Raw genomic sequence first — 23368 nt, 5'->3', positions numbered from 1 at the left:
CAAAGCAATGATCTGAGGACAACGTATTTTATACCAGCTTATCACTACACTGTTCAACTGTGTGTGTGTGTGTGTGTGTGTGTGTGTGTGTGTGTGTGTGTGTGTGTGTGTGCGCGTGCGCACGTGCCCATTAGAGAGACAGACAGACCGACACACACAGAGAGAGAGAGAGAGAGAGAGAGAGAGAGAGAGAGAGAGAGGTGTAAAACTGGTAAAAATTAAAAGGGATTTATAAATATAAGCAGTTGTCAACAACATGTGCCCTTCCTTCGTAGAGCGTGTTGAGAGACTAGTAGAAAAAACATGCTTATCTTTTCTTTCCTTTCTTTCTTAGTAATAAAGGCAGGTGTAAACATTTACTAACTTTTTATATTGGGAGTACTATCCTATACCAGTATTTTAATTGGTAAATTATATATTCTAGCAGTAAAAACTTTAAAAGTACTTTTGTTTGCAACTACCCACATTTTGGGCATTTAAAACAGCTTTGGGCAAATTCCCAGGCAAATGCCCATTTATGAATGTCCCGCCCACTGACCCCAAAGAGGGCAGATCTATTTGCTGGCATTAGAGTTTTCGCCAATGAGTGTGGTTCCTAACAATCTCTTCTTAGTAGTTTTCAGAGAAGGCATTTAGTAGTGCTTCATAGGGTGTATTATCATGCCCACCACTAACAAAATTGTAGTTTGGATGATTAAAGTCTCCATCAATAATTACAGTATGATTGGGTACTTGGGTTTACATAAACTGAGGTTTTCTCTATAGTTTTTAGTTAGACCATGACATGAGTATTAGATGTATCAACACGAGAAGATCTGTGTATTAGGGGATAGTCACGCCCAGGGAATTTCTGCAGTGTTAACGGAAAGATACAACTTCAGGGCATCTGGATTCGTGATGCCTGGGGCCTCATTATGAGAACTAACAAACCGAACAAAATCTAATGAAGTAACTAGTTTGACTATGGATGATTTTGTTGTTTTGCTCAGAAATGTATCATACAAGGTTATCACAGAACTGAGAAATTGTCTAAATAATTTACCTCATACAAATGTTCCCTTTGTAATGTCTCACAGCATCATGATTTACCGAGTTGGTCATGTATGATCCAGGAAATTAGTGTCGTTAACAAGAGTGTCACGGAAATATGTTCTCATTTCCAGAATGTTGATGTAACAGACACAAACATTTTAGAGCGAAGGTTCTATACAGCTAATGGCCTTCATTTAAATGCATCAGGAAAAGAGGTTCTTGCTGATAAAATATTTACTACTAACTCGCCTCACAATTAAGAAACAAGGACAAGTAGCACCCTAATGAAAATTACAAACGGTTTTTGGTGAGCAGCAAACACTTAAGCCCTCAATCAGTTGCAAATTACGAAGTGGTTTAAAACCAGAAGGCCAGAAAGGAACAATCAAATTATAAAAGAACCTCAAATTACGAAATGGTTCAAGCCAAAAAGGATGGTGATGAATGAAGCACAAATTTTGCAAGCTCCAAAAATAGCTTCACCACTTGATTGTCACCAAGAAGCAGAAGCCATACTCAACAAATACACCAAGAATTTTTTAACCGTAATGTCACCTGCAGAAGAAGAAAAGGAAAAAGTACCACCAGCAACAGAAGAAACCACAACAGCCAAGCAGACTGCACATGGAACAGCAAGCAGACGGAAAGTAGTTCGCCCATTACATCTAAAATATTCTTTAGCTACAGATACAAAGAACAAGAAGCACCCAGGATATGTGGCACCTCCACAAACAAGTCTAACCTGTCCATCTTTCATCAAAACATTGGAGGACTTAGCAGCAAGGTAGATCAGAAGTCTGTTAATACAGGCCTAAAAGACAGAAATTGTATAAACAATGCTCAAATATTATACTTTACAGAACATCATATCACAAATGGTATTAACTTAATACATTTAGATTCTAACTACAAAACTGCAATCTACTACTCTAGAGACGTCGAAGGAAGAGGTGGTGTAGCTATTTCTGTTAAAAATAAAGTCATGTTTACATCTATAGATCTAAGTAAATACTGTTTAGAACAACTATTTGAAGCCTGTGCAATAGAAGTTACAGTAAATAGCTCCCCAGTAATAATAGTGGCAATTTACAGGGTACCTGGAACTAAGCCCAAAGGGCTTCTATGGTGCAAATTCAATTATTGTTATCTACTCTATTTTCTAAAAATAAGGAAATAATCATTCTTTGGGGTTTTAATGTATACTTTGTAACTGAAAACAACAAGAAAGTATAGCTCCAGCATCTGATGAATTCATATAATCTTACTCCAGTAGTTGGCTTTCCCTCCAGAATCACACCTGAGAGTCAGTCTTTAATAGGCAATATTTTTATAGATTTAAGTAGGCACCATTGCTTCACTGTCATTCCTGCCTTGAATGGTCTGTCTGACCATGATAGACAGCTCCTCACTCTACATGACAGCACACCCCCTCAAGAAAGTAATCGCCACCTGGAAATCTATTAGGATAATGACTAGTGATTCACTTGATGTCTTTAAACACAAACTGCAACAGATGGACTGGAGCCCAGTATACAGGGTGGGTGATATTAATGCCAAATTTAATACACTACTGGCCATTAAAATTGCTACACCAAGAAGAAATGCAGATGATTAATGGGTATTCATTGGACAAATATGTTATACTAGAACTGACATGTGATTACATTTTCATGCAATTTGGGTGTATAGATCCTGAGATATCAGTACCCTGAACAACCACCTCTGGCCGTAATAACGGCCTTGATACACCTAGGCATTGAGTCAAACAGAGCTTGGATGGCGTGTACAGGTACAGCTGCCCATGCAGCTTCAACATGATACCACAGTTCATAAAGAGTACTGACTGGCGTATTGTGACGAGCAAGTTGCTCGGCCACCATTGACCAGCCATTTTCAGTTGGTGAGAGATCTGGAGAATGTGCTGGCCAGGGCAGCAGCCGAACATTTTCTGTATCCAGAAAGGCCCGTATAGGACCTGCAATATGCGGTCCTGCATTATCCTGCTGAAATGTAGGGTTTCAGCAGGGATCGAATGAAGGGTAAAGTCACGGGTCGTAACATGTAGTGTAAAAAAAAGACGGTTTGTCATATGTGCACCCAGGTTCATCGTCGAGTACACCGTCGCAGGCGCTCCTGTCTGTGATGCAGCGTTAAAGGTAATCACAGCCATGGTCTCTGAGCTGATAGTCCATGCTGCTGCCATTGCTGCAAATGTCATTGAACTGTTTGTGCAGATGGTGGTTGTCTTGTAAACGTCCCCATCTGTTGACTCAAGGATCGAGACGTGGTTACATGATCCGTTACAACCATGCAGATAAGAGCCTGTCATCTTGACTGCTAGTGATACGAGGCCGCTGGGATCCAGCAGGGCATTCCATATTACCCTCCTGAACCAACCGATTCCATATTCTGCTAACAGTCATTGGATCTCAACAAACACTAGCCGCAATGTCGCGATACGATAAACTGCAATTGCGATACGCTACAATCCGACCTTCATCAAAATCAGAAATGTGATGGTTCGCATTTCTCCTCCTTAACCAGACATCACAACAACGTTTCACCAGACAACACCCGTCAACTGCTGTTCGTGTATGAGAAATCGGTTGGAAACTTCCCTCATGTCAGCACGTTATGGGTGTCGCCACGGGGGCCAACCTTGTGTGAATGCTCTGAAAAGCTAATCATTTGCATATCACAGCATCTTCTTCCTGTCATTTAAATTTCACGTCTGTAGCACGTCATCTTCATGGTGTAGCAATTTTAATGGCCAGTAGTGTATATTCATAAATGAATTCTCAGCCTGATTTGAAGAGGTATTCCGAAAAATGCCTGTCAGAAGCAAAACTAGTACATCACAGAACAAACCCTGAATCACAAAGGGAATTAAACAAGCATGTAAAACAAAAAGAGAACCTGACATTGCAACTAGAATGCTAAGGACACTACGAAACTAGCCATTACAAAATGTACTGTAAGATACTAAAAAAGATAATCCAGAAATCAAAAGCATTGTATTTTGATCAAGAAATTGATAACTCTCGTAACAAAATTAAGATTATCTGGAACATTGTTAGAAGGGAGACAGGGAAAACCATAAGAACTTCTGAAGAACTCAAAATTAAACATGAAGGTAATCTAGTACACGATCCTGATAACACAGCTAATATTTTCAACAACCACTTCTTGTCAGTTTCAGAACAAATAGGATGCAAAAGACAGTACCCAAACTCACATGTAAAATTCACATTAGACCTGTCACAGCATCTGAAATTAAAAGAATAATCATCTCCCTCAAGAATTCTTATTCCACTGGGGTAGATAATATCTTTAATAATTTACTAAAACAGTGTTGTGCTTAGATTAGTGATATAATTAGCCAAATTTTTAATGCACCCTTCCAACATGGAACTGTGCCTGACAGACTCAAATATGCAGTTGTAAAACCCCTTTTCAAGAAAGGTGACAAAACCAAAGTCACAAATTACAGGCCAATTTCTCTTCTAACAGAGAATTTTGGAACATCTAAATAAATATAACATTCTCATCAAAAGTCAATTTGGATTCCGAAAGGGATGGTCAACTGAACAAGCAATTGATGCTTTCACAAATAATGTTCTGCAATCAATTAATGACAAAATGGTAACAACTGCATTATTTTGTGACTTGTCAAAAGTGTTTGAAACTGTGAGCCATGAAATCCTATTACAGAAAGCAGACCTATTAAGAATAAGTGGATTAGCAAATAAGTGGTTAGAATCATACCTCAAAGATAGGAAGCAGAAAGCAGTAGTATATAGTACCAAGAGATCCATAGTGGCCTGGTTTCATCTGAATGGAGAACCATTAAATGTGGAGTGCCCCAAGGATCCATTCTTGGTCTTCTACTATTCCTCATATTTATAAATGACCTATCTCAATGTAGCCTACAATGTTACAGTGCTTTTCTACCATTTTTGCACATGACACCTACATTGTGATTGATTGTCATACATGTGAAGATATTCAAGGATCTGTCAAGAATATTCTTACTGATTTCGTGAAATGGTTTAGCTTCAAGGGACTCTCGTTGAACTTTAATAAGACTAATTATATTCAGTTCACTGCAACTGTTAAAATGGAGGCTGAATTAACTGTGAAATATGTAACAGAGTCAATAGAAAGAGTTGAGACAACAAAGTTTTTAGGCATTTTAATTGACTCCAGATTAAACTGGTCTCATCATATAACAAATCTTCAGAAGAGATTCAGCTCGATTTTTGTCCTACACGTTCTCTCCGAGAGCGGAAACATACACGCAATGAAAATAGCATACTGTGGATATTTCCATTCTCATATAACATATGGTATTATATCCTGGAGAAACAAAACATTAGCAAAGAAAATACCCTTGGCCCAAAAACGTGTTATAAGAATAATGAGCGACGTAGACTCCAGGCATAGTTGTAGAAACCTTTTCCGGAAACTTAAAATTCTTACTATCACGTCTCAGTACATATTTTCTCTTACTGGTTCCATCGGCAAAAATACTGAGTTCCATAAAAGAAATTGTGAATACCATGCATATGATACCAGGAGAAAGCACAATTTTCACAATGAGAGTAAAAATCTGACTATGGTGCAAAAGGGTGTACAGTACTCTGATGCAAAAGTTTTTAATGCTCTCCCTCCAGATATTAAAAACAGATTTGATAACCATTCCTCTTTTAGGGAGCATCTGAAGCAATTTCTACTGGAAAGGTCATTTTACAGTTTAGAAGAGATTTTTAGCCACAATGAAAAAAAACTACCTAGGTCTGTGGACCAGATATTTTGAGTATAATTAAGTTTGAGCAATGATGTAGGTACCATACTCAAGTAACATTCATAGTCATTTTCACTGCTTTTTAATTTGTTTTCACTTTGTATGTGTAATGTTTGATGTAATCTGCCACTCTTACCACATATGTGTATAGCAAACATGTAGTATTACTTTTGTCTGATTGACTGCTTTACTACTATCTTTGTATTGATTGATTACTGACACACACTATATCCTTGTGAGTTTATCACATTTGGATCGACGGAGTAAGAAATAAATAAAATAAACTGTATGTGCTCTGTGGTTTGCAAGAAGTAACCTCGTTTCTAGGGGGGGAAACAGTCCCTACGTTTCAGAAGCACTGAAGGGCAAAAATAATCTACACATGCCGTTCACCTACATCATCTAATAATTTTCACATATTCCAGGGTTGTATTGCAATGTATTAACTTCGGCACTGGCATGGATAGCAGTAGCAATTTTATAACTGTGGGTTAACAACTTGCCTACATAATTTGAAAATGTTCTATGCAGGGAGTGTTCTTTCAATAATTTTCTGATGCAGTGAATTAATATGTGGTACTCAGAATGGCTAACTGGTTCAACAACTAATGGCTTCTGTGCCGTAAAATAAACTGTTACTGCCCTATTCATGCAAACACAAGGGCGTGCCACGAATACAATTTTTTAGTTCAACACCCTTATCCAGTTATAGCTAATGACAACGGGAATTATTGACAGCATAAGAGTGAACGGGGGATGAGCAGCTACAATTTATTAATTACCCATTCGTTGTTTTTCTGTCATCAATCAGCTAACGCGTCATCTTCGATGCAACTTGCAGTTGTGCTACTACATTACTCCTGCCGTTTGTCTCGTATTTACTTACCACTTTTTTGGCATCCAACCGAGTTCCTTGCCTGGACATGATCACTTCACTTGTTCAGGTTGTTCACACTCCGCTGTCAGGGGCCAATGTTCTCCAATCGAAAAAACATCCCACATGTCAAAACAAAGCACAGCAACTGTAAACATGGCTAATTTATTATCTTTGACTCGTGATTCGCACCGCGAATTGCAATGTGGATGTACGACAGTGTGGATCACAAGATTTTTTTCGGTATTTACGTAGGCGCTTACAAGAGCCTGTAAAGTGCTGCTCTCATCGTAATCAGATTACAAGAGAACAATATTATCCGTCGCAATATTATGGGAAGTGCCGGTGAATTAAGTGGTTTAATCAGTAGATTACCTGAACATAAAAATGAAATAAAAGAAGATTACGGTCCAAATTTGAAGATACTGCCGAACAATGATCAAGTGAAGGAATTGCAGACAATACTGCGAGACAGGTTAAAAACGAGTGGTTTTTGGAAATAATGTTTACGGCTACTTTAAGCTGTAGAATAATTTATAATTTTACACGTACCTTTTTTCCAGAAATACCTCCAGAAGTGATTTCAAATTTTATGCAGATCGCTTAGTAAGTTCATCTAGCGCGCAAGGCTAATGAAGACACAATTTTCGTAGTACCATGGATAGGCCGCGTGTTCAACAGTATGCGTTTTTCAGATCCGGCTCGTAATTGAAGAAAGCCTGAATCAGTTACCATTCACGAAATGTGTTGTCACGACACCGACAGGGGCCAAGTACGAAGGACTAAAGTATCAGAAAGGAAACTGTGGAGTTAGTATAGTAAGGAGCGGAGAAGCTATGGAACAGGTACGGTAAGAGTAGAATTAGAAAGTGATGGTTGATATTTAAAGCCCTATGCAAATGTATGTACTTACACAAGAGTTGTTTGCAGACAAATCGATTTACTTTCTCAGCTTCCAGTTGAATGGAATATATTTGAAGTCACGTAAATGTTTGGTCGTTCCTTCAGGGGCTTCGCGATTGTTGCCGTTCAATTCGAATTGGGAAGATACTGGTAGAATCGGATGCAGAAACTCACGAAGCTCGTGTGGTGTATGCGCGCTTTCCAGAGGACATCGCAGATAGAAAAGTTCTTGTGATGTATCCTATCATGAGTGAGTAAATCATTAGAAATTTAGCATTGCCTTTATGCTGTTGCTTAGTTGAAAACAGCATTTGCTCTCAAGTATGTACAGCAGCTTCCCGAAGTGTAATCCTTTCAAACCACTTATGGTGTAGGTGTCTGTTACGGACTTCAGAGACAAATTAATCACCTTGCGAGTATAGACTTTCTTTACATTTAATACAGTTGTTGCAGATCAAATTACCAAGTATTTCTTATATATTTAAGTGAGTAATGCTCAGCGTTGTTATCTTTTTCTACAGGTACAGGGAACACGGTGATTAAAGCAGTTGCTGTCCTCAGGGAACACCATGTACCAGAGGAAAATATAATTCTCTCAAATCTATTCTGCACGCCATTTGCAGCGAAACTAGTGACTGCAGCATACCCACAGGTATTTAGTTTGCATACAAGGCTCATCTTGTGCTTGGTCTCTAGTAGTAAGGCATTGTCTGCCCCACAAAAAATCTTAGTTGTAGGCAGATTGATGTAGCATAGCTCAAGATATGAGTTAGGTTGGAAGATTACAGTTTGTTAGTGAGAAGAGGCCATACCTGTGCAGTTTGAAACAACTGTATTTCCACGAACCTCTCCCTCTGAAATCAGTAAAATAATAAATTCACTGAAAAGTAAAAGCTCTTACGAAATTGATGGCATTTCCAGCAAGATACTTAAAGCTTGTTCCCCACAGATAAGTAGGATTCTCAGCCACATATGTAATACCTCTTTGGAGCAGGGTGTTTTCCCCGATAGACTGAAATATGCCATTGTAAAACCATTGCTTAAAAAGGGGGATACGTCTGATGTCAACAACTATCGCCCAATCTCTCTTCTGACAGCTCTATCAAAATTATTGAGAAAGTAATGTATTCAAGAGTAGCCTCCCATATATGTAAAAATAAAGTACTAACAAAATGTCAGTTTGGTTTTCAGAAAGGCTTTTCAACAGAAACTGCAATATACGCTTTCACTGATCAAATATATTAAATGCTCTGAATAACCAGACATCACCCATTGGTATTTGTTGTGATCTCTCAAAGGCCTTTGACTGTGTAAATCATGGAATTCTTTTAGATAAGCTAAATCATTATGGTTTGAGGGGGGCAGTGCACAAATGGTTTAATTCATACTTAACTGGAAGAATGCAGAAAGTTGAAATAAGTGGTTCATGTAATGTTAATACAACAGCTGATTCCTCAAACTGGGGGGCTATCAAGCACGGGGTCCCACAGGGTTCGGTCTTAGGTCCTTTACTGTTCTTGATATACATTAATGACTTACCATTCCATATTGATGAAGATGCAAAGTTAGTTCTTTTTGCTGATGATACAAGTATAGTAATAACATCCAAAAACCAAGAACTAAGTGATGTAATTGTAAATGATGTCTTTCACAAAATTATTAAGTGGTTCTTAGCAAACAGACTCTCTTTAAATTTTGATAAAACACAGTATATACAGTTCCGTACAATAAATGGCACAACTCCAGTAATAAATATGGACTTTGAACAGAAGTCTGTAGCTAAGGTAGAATTTTCAAAATTTTTAGGTGTGGCCATTGATGAGAGGTTAAATTGGAAGCAACACATTGATGGTCTGCTGAAACGTCTGAGTTCAGCTACGTATGCTATTAGGGTTATTGCAAATTTTGGTGACAAGAATCTCAGTAAATTAGCTTACTATGCCTACTTTCATTCACTGCTTTCGTATGGCATCATATTCTGGGGTAATTCATCGTTGAGTAGAAAAGTATTCATTGCTCAAAAACATGTAATCAGAATAATTGCTGGAGCCCACTCACGGTCATCCAGCAGACATCTATTTAAGGATCTAAGGATCCTCACAGTAACCTCACAGTATATATATTCACTTATGAAATTTGTTGTTAATAATCCAGCCCAGTTCAAAAGTAATAGCAGTGTGCATAGCTATAACACCAGGAGAAAGGATGATCTTCACTATGCAGGGTTAAATCTGACTTTGGCACAGAAGGGGGTAAATTATGCTGCCACAAAAGTCTTTGGTCGCCTACCAAACAGCATCAAAAGCCTGACAGATAGTCAACCAACATTTAAAAATAAATTAAAAGAATTTCTAGATGACAACTCCTACTCATTGGTTGAATTTTTAGATATAAATTAAGGGAGGGAAAAAAAACTCACTTACATTAGTTTCATGCAATATTTTGTGTAATGTAATATCTTGTACAGACATCTTTCATTAACCTGACACGTTCCACATCATTACGAAGTGTCGTATTCATGATCTATGGAACAAGTATTAATCTAATCTAATCTCTGCTATCACGCAAATTGTCTACGTGAAGGCATTTAAGAAGACCATTCAAATAGGCACAAAAATAGCTGCTGTTTACCTGCTGTGATGTGGTCTTCAGTCTGAAGGCTGGTTTCATGCAGATTTTCTCATTAGTCTATCCTGTGCAAGTCTCTTTCATCTGTGCCTAATTGTACCTGTAGCAGAATAACAAAGTGATTGTCAGGCACAGAAAAAGGCAATAATGTTGGCTTTCCATTGCCTGCATGCCCAGTATGACTGCAGCAGTTACAGCTGTACATTCCAGTATCGTATTCCTTTATATGTTTCCGGTCACCTGCGGCACTAAGTTGGCTGTTAGCTGTATACATTATTTTGTGTGATATTAAAAAAATTAGCACGAAGAAAAAAAAGCACATGAAAAAAACTAATTGCATCAATTGTGTTATGGTGGTGACTGTCATCCATAGAGTGATGTAACAACAATGGTTGGTTGGTTGATTTGTTTGTTTGGGGAAGGAGACCAGACAGCGAGGTCATCGGTCTCATTGGATTAGGGAAGGACGGGGAAGGAAGTCGGCCGTGCCCTTTCAAAGGAACGATCCTGGCATTTGCCTGGAGCGATTTAGGGAAATCACGGAAAACCTAAATCAAGATGGCCGGATGTGGGATAACAACAATGAACAAAACAGAAGCATCATCATATTTGCTCTCAGGTTCATTATTGCTGTGGGAGCTCTTTTATAAATCTGTCAATCACAGATCAGGAGGAATATTCAATACTGGTCATCAACTTTGACCTGTGCTATAATCTTTATGACAACTGTGATGTCATTTTTTCGTACATATTTTTGCAATTTGCTTGTTATTTGGTGAAGTCAGTGAATGTAAAAGTGAAATACTTAATTGTGGCAACAAACTAATCTGTAGCTTATCCCATTTGAAGAAAACACCACTGATACTGCACTATAATCCCTGTGCTGTTTACGATGTTTGAAAAAGTTGCTGCAGATATCACATTGTAGTTGCCATGCTGTTCACGAAGTTTGCCATGTTTCCTACCTCACTGGCCAAAGCCAACGGCTAATATTGAATATTCCTCTTCATCCTCTTCTTACTATAACACAGATCCCTCGAACAAGAATCCATGCCCAGTAGTTGGACGAAAACACAGGTAACATCTGTCCACAAGAAGGGTAGTAGAATATCTTCAACATCAATTTGTTATAGAATCCTAAAACATATTGAGAATCCTAGAACATATTGAGAATCCTAGAACATATTGAGAATCCTAGAACATATTGAGAATCCTAGAACATATTGAGAATCCTAGAACATATTGAGAATCCTAGAACATATTGAGAATCCTAGAACATATTGAGAATCCTAGAACATATTGAGAATCCTAGAACATATTGAGAATCCTAGAACATATTCTGAACTCAGACATAATGAGATATCTTTCAGAGAATGACATCTTCAGTGCCAGTTAGCACAGGCTCTGGAAACATCAACTATGTGAAACTCATTTCACACGACATTTGAAAAGCTTTGTATCAAGGCAGTCAGGTATACGCACTATATCTTGATTTCTGGAAAATATTTTACTCAGTATCTACCTTCACTATTTTTAAGGTATAGTCCACATCAATTCAGGCAGGCTAGGAAAAAATCTTACCTTCATAGTATCAGTTGTTATTGAATTTAGCATATGTTAAAATGAAGGACTAAGTAAGGAACACACATTCTTTTGTTTTCTCCCAAAAAAGTCTACTCTGAGATACAGCCCTCGAAAGACAATAGTGTGCATACCACTTTGAAGATCCGAATTTTTGGAAAGTTTTTAAAATGCTGTATCTCCGGAACAGTTATAGATATTTTGTTGGTTTTTCTTTTATTTGAAAGGTAATTGCTTTATGATTACAAAGAAATCCTCCATTTGGACTTACTGTCAAAGTTTCTTGTACTATAGAATTCTGAACTTTTTTATAATTTATGGAAAACAATTTTTTTCGTAAATGCAAACCAATAAAATTTTGATTTTTCTGTTGATTAGTACCATATAGTTCTACATTCCCTGAAAAGGAGAGCTTCCACTTCTAGGCTGAGCAGGTGTTATAAACAATTGAAATTTTTGCCACACATAAAACCTGTTTTATCATCACATAAAAGGATCAATAAAATCAAAACCTAGCCTTATTTAAAATAATTTTAGTTTTGAATGACTCGTTTTTCAAGCATTTTAAATGGTTCATACAACATCTGTGCACTTTGTTTTATACTGAAATTAGCCAATCAACAAACTAAAAATGTGTTGAAGAATTTTGCGAATTGCTAGCAAAGTGTGTGCTGGGTCATCTCATGTGTCATCACTTATAACTACAACACTTGTCTTATTTTTAAAATGTCATGCCTGTAAAAATTGAAACCTGGTAATTATTCCAATGATACCCTTGTACTTCTTGTGGGAGAATTACAGACCAGTTCTCAGCAAAATCACAATAAAGCACTAAACATAGTTCTTCAGCCTGTACACACCCTTCCACATTTGCACTGTGTTGTTGCAACTTCTTCAGATGCTGGTGTGTTACAGCTTTCACTTACCATTTACCAAGTTCATCAATGAAACTGTGAAAGGCAACAGTGTTCTTAATTAGTTTATTGTCCTCCCACATCGCATATGTAATTTCTGCAGAGTTATCTGCTATGTCTTCCAGGCCAAGTGTCTAAAAAGACAGTCCTCCCTTTCCAGGGCAGTCATCAAATTCTTGAAACAAAGAAGTCTCTCGCTTTATGTCACAGACTACTAATGACTTCACACGCACAACCAAGGTGTCATATGTCACGTGCTCCAGTAAGTTACCACACATAGTTCAAAATTCACGCAGTACACACATGAACAGGCATCTTTAGTTGGGTGTGGAACTACACACTTAGGTTGTAGCCCATAAAAGTTTGATCTTCCAGTATGTGAAGTTGTATAGTTGCTCTTATAAATTGCAAAAGTTTCTTTAATACTGTGAGTCATGTACCTCTTCACTTTCACAGCTTTTTGACCTTCAAATGTTACAGTAATAGTGTCTTTTCTGTTGGCACTCTGCCGAGAACAGTCCCATTTATCATCCAGATAAAAATGACTGCACTACTTGAACCTGAGCTGCTTCTACAGGATGACCATAATAAGGATCTGGTCTTCCAAAGACTCCTTTTACAGACCTCACATTTCTTGATTTGTCACACTGAAGTGTCTGCACTCTCATGTATGCTTTTTAACATGGCATTAAGAGAACGTTATGACAGCTCAAACTGACACAAAAGGGACAATATGCAAAACATGGCACAGATTCTGGCAAATGCAGATGATGTCTATATTATTACAAGACCAGAATTGTTGCCAAAGAAACATACAGGACACTGATGGCAGCAGCAGTAGATCTGGAAGTGATCATGAATAAAACCAACTACATGTGAATAACACAAGCAGAATACAATGCTAGAAATTGGCCAGGCACAAACAAAATCTGTTAGTGATTTAGTCTATCTGCGAACACTCTAACATCATAGAATGATGTGTATGAAAATAAAGCAGCACACCCATCTAGGTAACAAGTGCTATTATGGGCTGGCCTCACAACTTAAGTCCAGAAATCTGTCCAGGAGAACAAAGTGTCGACTATATAAAAGTATTAACAATGGCTCAGAAACCTGGACACTGACACAACAGTGTGAAGAGCTAATAGGATATTTTGAATGTATGGTGTTATGCAAAATCTATGTGGCGTCTAATGGCGTCTAACTATTTGTAGTATCGTTCCGAGAACCGATCGCGGTCCTCTGGTTTGGAGCCGAGTGGAAGGCTTAAACCAGAGGCTCAGACGATTCTGCGGAGAGCTGGGGTGCAAATTTCTCGACCTCCGCTATCGGGTGGAGAAATGTAGGGTCCCCCTGAATAGGTCAGGCGTGCACTACACGCCGGAAGCGGCTACGAGGGTAGCGGAGTACGTGTGGAGTGCACATGGGGTTTTTTTAGGTTAGAGAATTCCCTCCCTAGGCCCGACAAGACGCCTCCTGAGACGCGGCAAGGCAGGAGTAGGCAAAATGCAACAAGGAATAACAATATTAATGTGCTAATAGTAAACTGCAGGAGCGTCTATAGAAAGGTCCCAGAACTGCTCTCATTAATAAACGGTCACAACGCCCATATAGTACTAGGAACAGAAAGTTGGCTGAAACCAGACGTAAACAGTAATGAAATCCTAAACTCTGATTGGAATGTATACCGCAGAGATAGGCTGGACAGTGAAGGGGGAGGCGTGTTTATAGCGATAAGAAGTGCAATAGTATCGAAGGAAATTGACGGAGATTCGAATTGTGAAATGATTTGGGTGAAGGTCACGGTTAAAGCAGGCTCAGACATGGTAATTGGATGTCTCTATAGGCCCCCGGGCTCAGCAGCTGTTGTGGCTCAGCACCTGAAGAATAATTTGGAAAATATTTCGAGTAGATTTCCCCACCATGTTATAGTTCTGGGTGGAGATTTTAATTTGCCGGATATAGACTGGGAGACTCAAACGTTCATAACGGGTGGCAGGGACAAAGAATCCAGTGAAATATTTTTAAGTGCTTTATCTGAAAACTACCTTGAGCAATTAAACAGAGAACCGACTCGTGGCGATAACATATTAGACCTTCTGGTGACAAACAGACCCGAACTATTTGAATCAGTTAATGCAGAACAGGGAATCAGCGATCATAAAGCGGTTATTGCATCGATGATTTCAGCCGTAAATAGAAATATTAAAAAAGGTAGGAAGATTTTTCTGTTTAGCAAAAGTGACAAAAAGCAGATTTCAGAGTACTTGATGGCTCAACACACAAGTTTTGTCTCAAGTACAGATAGTGTTGAGCATCAGTGGACGAAGTTCAAAACCATGGTACAATATGCGTTAGATGAGTATGTGCCAAGCAAGATCGTAAGAGATGGAAAAGAGCCACCGTGGTACAACAACCGAGTTAGAAAACTGCTGCGGAAGCAAAGGGAACTTCACAGCAAACATAAACATAGCCAAAGCCTTGCAGACAAACAAAAATTACGCGAAGCGAAATGTAGTGTGAGGAGGGCTATGCGAGAGGCTTTCAATGAATTCGAAAGTAAAGTTCTATGTACTGACTTGGCAGAAAATCCTAAGAAATTTTGGTCCTATGTCAAAGCGGTAGGTGGATCAAAACAAAATGTCCAGACACTCTGTGACCAAAATGGTACTGAAACAGAGGATGACAGACTAAAGGCCGAATTACTAAATGTCTTCTTCCAAAGCTGTTTCACAGAGGAAGACTGCACTGTGCTTCCTTCTCTAGATTGTCGCACAGTTGACAAAATGGTAGATATCGAAGTAGACGACAGAGGGATAGAGAAACAATTAAAATCGCTCAAAAGAGGAAAGGCCGCTGGTCCTGATGGGATACCAGTTCGATTTTACACAGAGTACGCGAAGGAACTTGCCCCCCTTCTTGCAGCGGTGTACCGTAGGTCTCTAGAAGAGCGAAGCGTTCCAAAGGATTGGAAAAGGGCACAGGTCATCCCCGTTCTCAAGAAGGGACGTCGAACAGATGTGCAGAACTATAGACCTATATCTCTAACGTCGATCAGTTGTAGAATTTTGGAACACGTATTATGTTCGAGTATAATGTCTTTTCTGGAGACTAGAAATCTACTCTGTAGGAATCAGCATGGGTTTCGAAAAAGACGATCGTGTGAAACCCAGCTCGCGCTATTCGTCCACGAGACTCAGAGGGCCTTAGACACGGGTTCACAGGTAGATGCCGTGTTTCTTGACTTCCGCAAGGCGTTTGACACAGTTCCCCACAGTCGTTTAATGAACAAAGTAAGAGCATACGGACTATCAGATCAATTGTGTGATTGGATTGAGGAGTTCCTAGATAACAGAACGCAGCACGTCATTCTCAATGGAGAGAAGTCTTCCGAAGTAAGAGTGATTTCAGGTGTGCCGCAGGGGAGTGTCATAGGACCGTTGCTATTCACAATATACATAAATGACCTGGTGGATGACATCGGAAGTTCACTGAGGCTTTTTGCAGATGATGCTGTGGTGTATCGAAAGGTTGCAACAATGGAAAATTGTACTGAAATGCAGGAGGATCTGCAGCGAATTGACGCATGGTGCACGGAATGGCAATTGAATCTCAATGTAGCGAAGTGTAATGTGATGCGAATACATAGAAAGATAGGTCCCTTATCATTTAGCTACAAAATAGCAGGTCAGCAACTGGAAGCAGTTAATTCCATAAATTATCTGGGAGTACGCATTAGGAGTGATTTAAAATGGAATGATCATATGAAGTTGATCGTCGGTAAAGCAGATGCCAGACTGAGATTCATTGGAAGAATCCTAAGGAAATGCAATCCGACAACAAAGGAAGTAGGTTACAGTACGCTTGTTCGCCCAATGCTTGAATACTGCTCAGCAGTGTGGGATCCGCACCAGGTAGGGTTGATAGAAGAGATAGAGAAGATCCAACGGAGAGCAGCGCGCTTCGTTACAGGATCATTTAGTAATTGCGAAAGCGTTACGGAGATGATAGATAAACTCCAGTGGAAGACTCTGCAGGAGAGACGCTCAGTAGCTCGGTACGGGCTTTTGTTAAAGTTTCGAGAACATACCTTCACCGAAGAGTCAAGCAGTATATTGCTCCCTCCTACGTATATCTCGCGAAGAGACCATGAGGATAAAATCAGAGAGATTAGAGCCCACACAGAAGCATACCGACAATCCTTCTTTCCACGTACAATACGAGACTGGAATAGAAGGGAGAACCGATAGAGGTACTCAGGGTACCCTCCGCCACACACCGTCAGGTGGCTTGCGGAGTACGGATGTAGATGTAGATGTAGATGTAGATGAAGGTGAAGGGTCACACAGATGGTATAATTTTGACCTTTTCTGATCACATAAAGATCTTGAAATCATGAAGTTCATGAAAATAAACTACCTAAAATAGGTTGGCCAAGATTTTTGCATAGAAACTAAAATAGAGCTTCTACAAAAGCCAGTATGATGAAGAAGCAGGGGAAGACCAAGGCTTCGATGAAATGCAAGAAGGTCTAAAAATTATTGGTGTCAAAGGATGGTGATGCAGAACATTGGACACAAACAGATGAAATGATGATGTCCTAGAACAGGCCAAGGTCCATCAAGGCTACAGACAGAGGAACAAAGAAGTGCTTAGCAGAGGGATCATCGAACCACATTCAGACTCTATCTCTACTGTTCCACTCCCAAACTGTGCAAGGGAAAATTACGCACATTTTTCCTTGCAAACTTTAATTTCCCTTACTTTATAACAATCATTTCTCCCTATGTAGTTGGGCATCAACAAAATATTTTTACATTCAGAAGGAGGAGGAATCTGGTGTGTGGAATTTCATGAAAAGATCTCACTGCAGTAATAAACACCTTTGTTTTAATGATTACCAACCCAACTTCTGTATCATATCGATGAAACTTTCTATCCTATTTCGCAATAATACAAAACGAGCTGCCCTTGTTTGAACTATTTTGATGTCCTCCATGAATTGCAACAGGTAAGGATTCCATACCTTCAGCAATACTCCATACCGACAATCCTTCTTTCCACGTACAATACGAGACTGGAATAGAAGGGAGAACCGATAGAGGTACTCAGGGTACCCTCCGCCACACACCGTCAGGTGGCTTGCGGAGTACGGATGTAGATGTAGATGTAGAAGTAGATGGACAAGTACAGTGTAGTCTCTCTCTTTAATAGATCTGTTGTATTTTGTAAGATTTCCACCAATAAAACGTAGTATTTGGTTTGCTGTCCGCACAAAATTTTCTATGAGAGTTTTCCAATTTAAGTTGATTATAATTGTAATCTCTTGATATTTAACTGAATTGACAATCTTTAGATCTGAGTAGTTGAACAGGATAGATAATATCTTGAAAGGAGATTATAAGACAGACACCAATAAAAGTAAAACAAGAGTAACAGAATGTCGTCTAAGTAACTCTGGTGATGCTGAGTGTATTATATTGGGAAATGAGACACTACAAGTAGATGAGTTTTGTATTTGAGCAAGAAAATAACTGATGATGGCCGAAATAGGGAAGCCATAAAATGAGGAGTGGCAACAGCAAGAAAAGCATTCCTGAAAATGAGGAATTTTTTGACATCTAACATAAATGTTAAGGATCTTTTTGAGAGGGTGTTTCTTTTGAGTAAAGTTGTGTATAGAAGTGACACATGTACGATTAACAGTTCAGACAAGATGAGAATAGAAGCTTTTGAAGTGTGACATTACAGATGAATGTTGATGATTAGATGAGTGATCACATAACTAATGAAGAAATAACTAAACTGTCGCAAAAATAAATTTTTGGCCCAATGTGACTAAAAGACAAGGTTGGTTGATAGGACACACCATGAGGCATTAAGGCATCATCATTTTGGTGGTGAACGGAAGTGTGCAGGGTAAAATTGCAAAGAGAAACCAGCATATAAATACAGTGTGCAGGTTCAAATGTAGGTTGCAGTATATCTCGATCAGAATAATCTACATCTGTACTCTGCAAACCACCCCGAAGTGAATGGCAGAAGGTACGTCCTACTGTACCAGTTATTAGGGTTGGTTTGTTGGAAGAATCATTGATTGACTGCCTCTGTTCATGCTGTAATTATTCTAATCTTGTCCTCGTGGTCCTTCTCTGAGCAATATGCAGGGGATTGTAGTATGTTTCTGGAGTCGTCATTTGTAGCTGGTTCTTGAAACTTTGTTAGTAGACTTTCTCAGGATAATTTATGTCTGTCTTCAAGAGTCTGCCAGTTCAGTTTCTTCAGCACTACTGTAATGCTCTCCAACAGGTCTAACAAACCTGTGACCATTTTAAGCGGCCCTTCTCTGTACACGGTCAACATCGTCTGTTGGTCCTGTTTAGTATGGGTCCTATACACTTGAGCAATATTTTAGAACCAGTCGCACAACTGATTTGTAAGCAATCTCTTTTGTAGACAGATTGCATTTCCCCACTATTCTACCAATAGTCTACCACCTGCTTTACCTGCAACTGAGCATATGTGATCATCAATTTCATACCCCTACAAAGTGTTACACCCTGGTATTTATAGAGTTGGCTGATTCCAACTGTGATTAACTGAGATAATAGGCATATGATACTATGTTTTTTTTAGTTTTGTGAAGTGGTCAATATTAGATTTCTAAAATATAAACTATGTTGCCGATCTTTGCTCCACTTTGAAATCTTATCAATATCTGACTGAATATTTATGCAATTTCTTTCAGACAGTACTTCAATAAAGATAACTGCATCATCTGCAAAAACCTTGATGTTACTATTAATATTTTCTGCAAGGTCATTAATATACAACATGAACAACAAGGGTCCAATCACACTTCCATGAGTCACACCCCAAGTCGCTTCTACATCCAGAGTCCCTTCTACATCCATCCAAAATAACATGCTGCATCCTCCCTACCAAAAAATTCTCAATCCACTGCCTAATTTCTTTTGATACCCCACATGATCAAACTTTTTAAGGAACAATCCATATCACTTCAGGCAGGGGGTTACCTTCATAGTCTTGGATGTTATTGAATTTAGCATATGTTGAAATTTAGCAGTAAGTAAGAAACATACATTTTTTGTTTTCTCCAAAAAAATTCCTGCCCCCGAGATACAGGCCTCCGAAGATGACACTGCGAACGCCATTTTGATGTGTCGAATTTTGGAAAACTTTTTAAAATGCTGTATCTCTGTAACAGTTCATTATATTTTGTTGGTTTTTGTTTTTTTATTTGAAAGATTAGTGCTTTATGATTACAATGGTATCCTCCATTTGGACATATCTGTCAAAGTTCTTTAACTGTTGCATTTTTAATTATTTTTTTTATAATTTACAGAAGAAACTTTTTTCAAAAATGCCAGTCCAAAAAAGTTAGATTTTTTCTGTTGATTAGTACCGTGTAGTACTATATTCTCTGTAAAGGAGAGCTTCCACTTTTAAGTTGGACAGGTTTTATTTTTAAAAAATCATCTTTTTTTAACTTTCAAGGGTAATGTATGTCTTCACTGGCGTTCTTTCTTACCAATTTCTTTGTTACCAATTTCTTTGTTACAATATTTATTTCTATTATCTTTGTTGCAGTTATTTGTTATCACTTTCTTTGTTGCAGTTACTTCTTTTTCACTTTCATTTTTGCAGATATTTCTTACACATTGTTGTAGTTTTTGTCGTGGTTGTTCATTGCAAGTTTCTATATAGTAGTTGTTCAGTGCTAATTTGTTTACCGGAGAGGCTTCTAAGAAACCTGAGACCATCCAGTGGATTCTCTGTTTTCCTGAGGAATTCGCCAACTGAAATAGTTACAGTGTGTTTTGTGAAATGACTGTTTGAAATGTCTTCTGACTGGGGCCATGGGAGAGTGAAGTGTGCTGACTTTTCCATATCCATAAAAGAGTAATATGTAAGGCTTTGTTCAGGTAGGGAATAAGTATTCTCATTTGAAGACTCTGTTTCAATGTGAAGACGGAGGAAGAATTAAATACCTTGAATCAGTCAACTACAGAGGTAGATGTTAGTCCAATTAAGAACCCATGGTCAGTGGTAGTCATACACTCTATGCATCAAGGAAGTGCAGAGAAATTATTAAAGCTATGGATGAATACACTACAGAAAAACTGCCCACACTCTTCTAAGTAGAAATTCCATCTTCAGAAAAAAATGAACCAAAGCACACTTGCACCTCTTGCCAGGAATTTTTCACAAATATCAATTCAGCTGTTGAATATTTTGTATCCTACAGTGAAAAGGTGCAAGTTTTAACTATTATTCCAGAGACATTTTCAAAGAAAACAATTTTGAACCACGTTCCATCAGTGAATCTAAGAACAGTCATGTAAATCAAACAGTGGGAACTCCAGTTAATATCGACAATGTAGGAAAAGACAGACTGCTACTTACCATAAAGGAAACAAGTCGAAGTTGCTGGAGAGTCTACATTTTAGTATCAGACACAATTAGACACTTATATAAAAGTCAGGCATAGCTTTTACCAGTAAAAGACATCTCGGGCCGAAATGCAACTATCACGTAGGTTGCAAGCAGCAATCCAGAAGGGGTGGGGAAGGGGTAGTATTGTATGGGTGTGGAGAGAGATGAATGCTGTCTAGTGGAGTATGCAGGGTCTAGGCTGCCAACAGATGCAGCGTCAGGAGTTTATGAAGCATCGAGGTGGGGAAAAAGGAGAGGAGTGGGGAAGGACAGACGGATGTGTTGGCAGAGGGCTGTAAATAAACAGTGTGGAAGATGAGAATGGGAAAGAGATGACAGGATTGAGGTCAAGATGATTACGGGAGTGGAGAATGTGTTGTAAGGATACCTCCCATCTGCACAGTTCAGAAAACCTGGTAGTGGAGGGAAGGACCCAGATGGCTCGGGTACTGAAGCAGCCATTGAAATCAAGTGTGTTATGTTCAGCTGCATGTGGTGCCACAGGGTGGTCTACTTCGCTTTTGGTCACAATTTGGCGGTGGCCATTCATCCTAGCAGACAGTCAGTAGTCATACCAATATAAAAAACTGTGCAATAATTGCATATGGAAATGTCTTTTAATTGTGTCTGTCTACAATTTGGTGTGTCTTCTTTACCAAAAGTAGCAATATGTCTTTTCCTACACTGTTAGTAGTCATGTAAAAGTAGGTGTAGATGTATAACTGCAGACTAGTTTCAGTACTAGATGTGAATAACCTTTTGTTCACTGTATTTTATCCCTGCTACCTCCAGAATATCACTGAGAGTATCCCATTCAACATTCTCAAAAACAGTCTCCGAATCTATAAACGTTATAAATGTAGGTTTACCTTATTTCAGTCTGTTTTCCAAGATAGAGTATAGTGTCAGTATTGTCGTGCATGTTCCTCCTCTTCTCTGGAACCCAAACTGAACTTCACTCTACTAGGTATTGGATTGAGTATGGACTACTAAACTGGTAATTTAGCTACACTCAACTGGAATATTTTTTGTTCTTATGTCTGAGAGCATTCACCTCATATGTCTTGCACACCAAGTGGAAGAGAGTTGTCATAACTGGCTCTCCCAAGGATCTCAGTAATTCTGAGTGAATGCCACCTCCTTCCGGAGACTTTTGAGTCTTAGGTATTTCAGTGCTGTTTACCATAATTATATTAAAATACCTCACCCCCACACATCTTCCCTTTGAATGTATCACAAATGTGGCACCCATGCAACAGCTGTTCGGTGGCAGTGAGCATACAAAGATATACACAAGGTCTTAGTTCCAAAGATCAAAGATATGTCTAACATACATGTACACTCCTCGGCTTTTGTTAGATCAATATGTGGCATATAGTGTGCTGTGGCATAAATTGTGTATTTCGTTTCAAAAACTTACAGTATTACATACGAGGGTAATCCAAAAAGTGAGGTTGCCTATTTTTTTTATAAATACATAGACCTGTTTATTTCCACAATGGTTCACATCAATTTACAGCTTGAACATTTAGCTATTTTTCAACATAATCACCATTTCGGTCAATGCATTTTTGTAGACACTGTGGCAATTTTTGTATGTCCATGTCACACCAGCTCGCCGCCATGCTGTTCGAAGTTACGAACCTCTTCTTTCACCTCATCGTCGGAGCTGAATCGCTTTCCGGCCAAATGTTCTTTTAACCTGATAGTCACTGGGTGTCAAATCAGGACTGTAGGGTGGGTGGGTGATTATGTTCCACTGAAACTGTTGCAGGAGAGCAACGGTTTGCCGAGCGATGTGTGGGCAAGCATTGTCATGGAGAATGTTTACACCCTTGCTCAACATTCTTTTCTCTGGCTCACCGAGTGAGGTGGCGCAGTGGTTAGCACACTGGACTTGCATTTGGGAGGACGATGGTTCAATCCCGTGTCCATGCATCCTGATTTAGGTTTTCTGTGATTTCTCTAAATCGCTTCAGGCAAATGCTGGGATGGTTCCTTTGAAAAGCCGACTTCCTTCCCCATCCTTCTTTAATCAGATGAGACCGAGGACCTCGCAGTTTGGTCTCTTTCCCCGAAATCAACCCAACTCTTCTCCAGTTCTGAATTGCCAGTTTGAGTTTTTTCGGAATCTCACAGTACCTGTCAGTATTAACCGTGGTCCCAGTGGGCATA

The 23368-nt window shown here is 38.9% G+C and overlaps 2 protein-coding genes across 3 annotated transcripts in view; one reads left to right on the top strand and one right to left on the bottom strand.

Moving 5' to 3' along the window:
- Positions 1-6813, bottom strand: part of LOC126284176 (trafficking protein particle complex subunit 3) — a 33153-nt gene extending 26340 nt beyond the window's left edge. The window contains exon 1 of one of the 2 annotated variants that reach the window (XM_049982914.1): positions 6723-6813. In XM_049982914.1, coding sequence (XP_049838871.1) covers positions 6723-6761 — 39 coding nt within the window. In that variant the 5' untranslated portion in view covers positions 6762-6813. The other variant, XM_049982915.1, reaches the window with a different exon arrangement.
- An 81-nt stretch (positions 6814-6894) lies between these two features.
- Positions 6895-23368, top strand: part of LOC126284175 (uracil phosphoribosyltransferase homolog) — a 44277-nt gene continuing 27803 nt past the window's right edge. The window contains exons 1-5 of the mRNA XM_049982912.1: positions 6895-7185; positions 7274-7316; positions 7406-7555; positions 7719-7863; positions 8135-8265. Coding sequence (XP_049838869.1) covers positions 7043-7185; positions 7274-7316; positions 7406-7555; positions 7719-7863; positions 8135-8265 — 612 coding nt within the window. The 5' untranslated portion in view covers positions 6895-7042. The remainder of the gene's footprint in view (positions 7186-7273; positions 7317-7405; positions 7556-7718; positions 7864-8134; positions 8266-23368) is intronic.

Source organism: Schistocerca gregaria, chromosome 8 (assembly GCF_023897955.1).
Source record: "Schistocerca gregaria isolate iqSchGreg1 chromosome 8, iqSchGreg1.2, whole genome shotgun sequence".
Classification (NCBI taxonomy): Eukaryota; Metazoa; Arthropoda; class Insecta; order Orthoptera; family Acrididae; genus Schistocerca; species Schistocerca gregaria.
The sequence above is the reverse complement of the archived record's forward strand: the minus strand, read 5'-3'. Positions and strand labels throughout refer to the sequence as shown.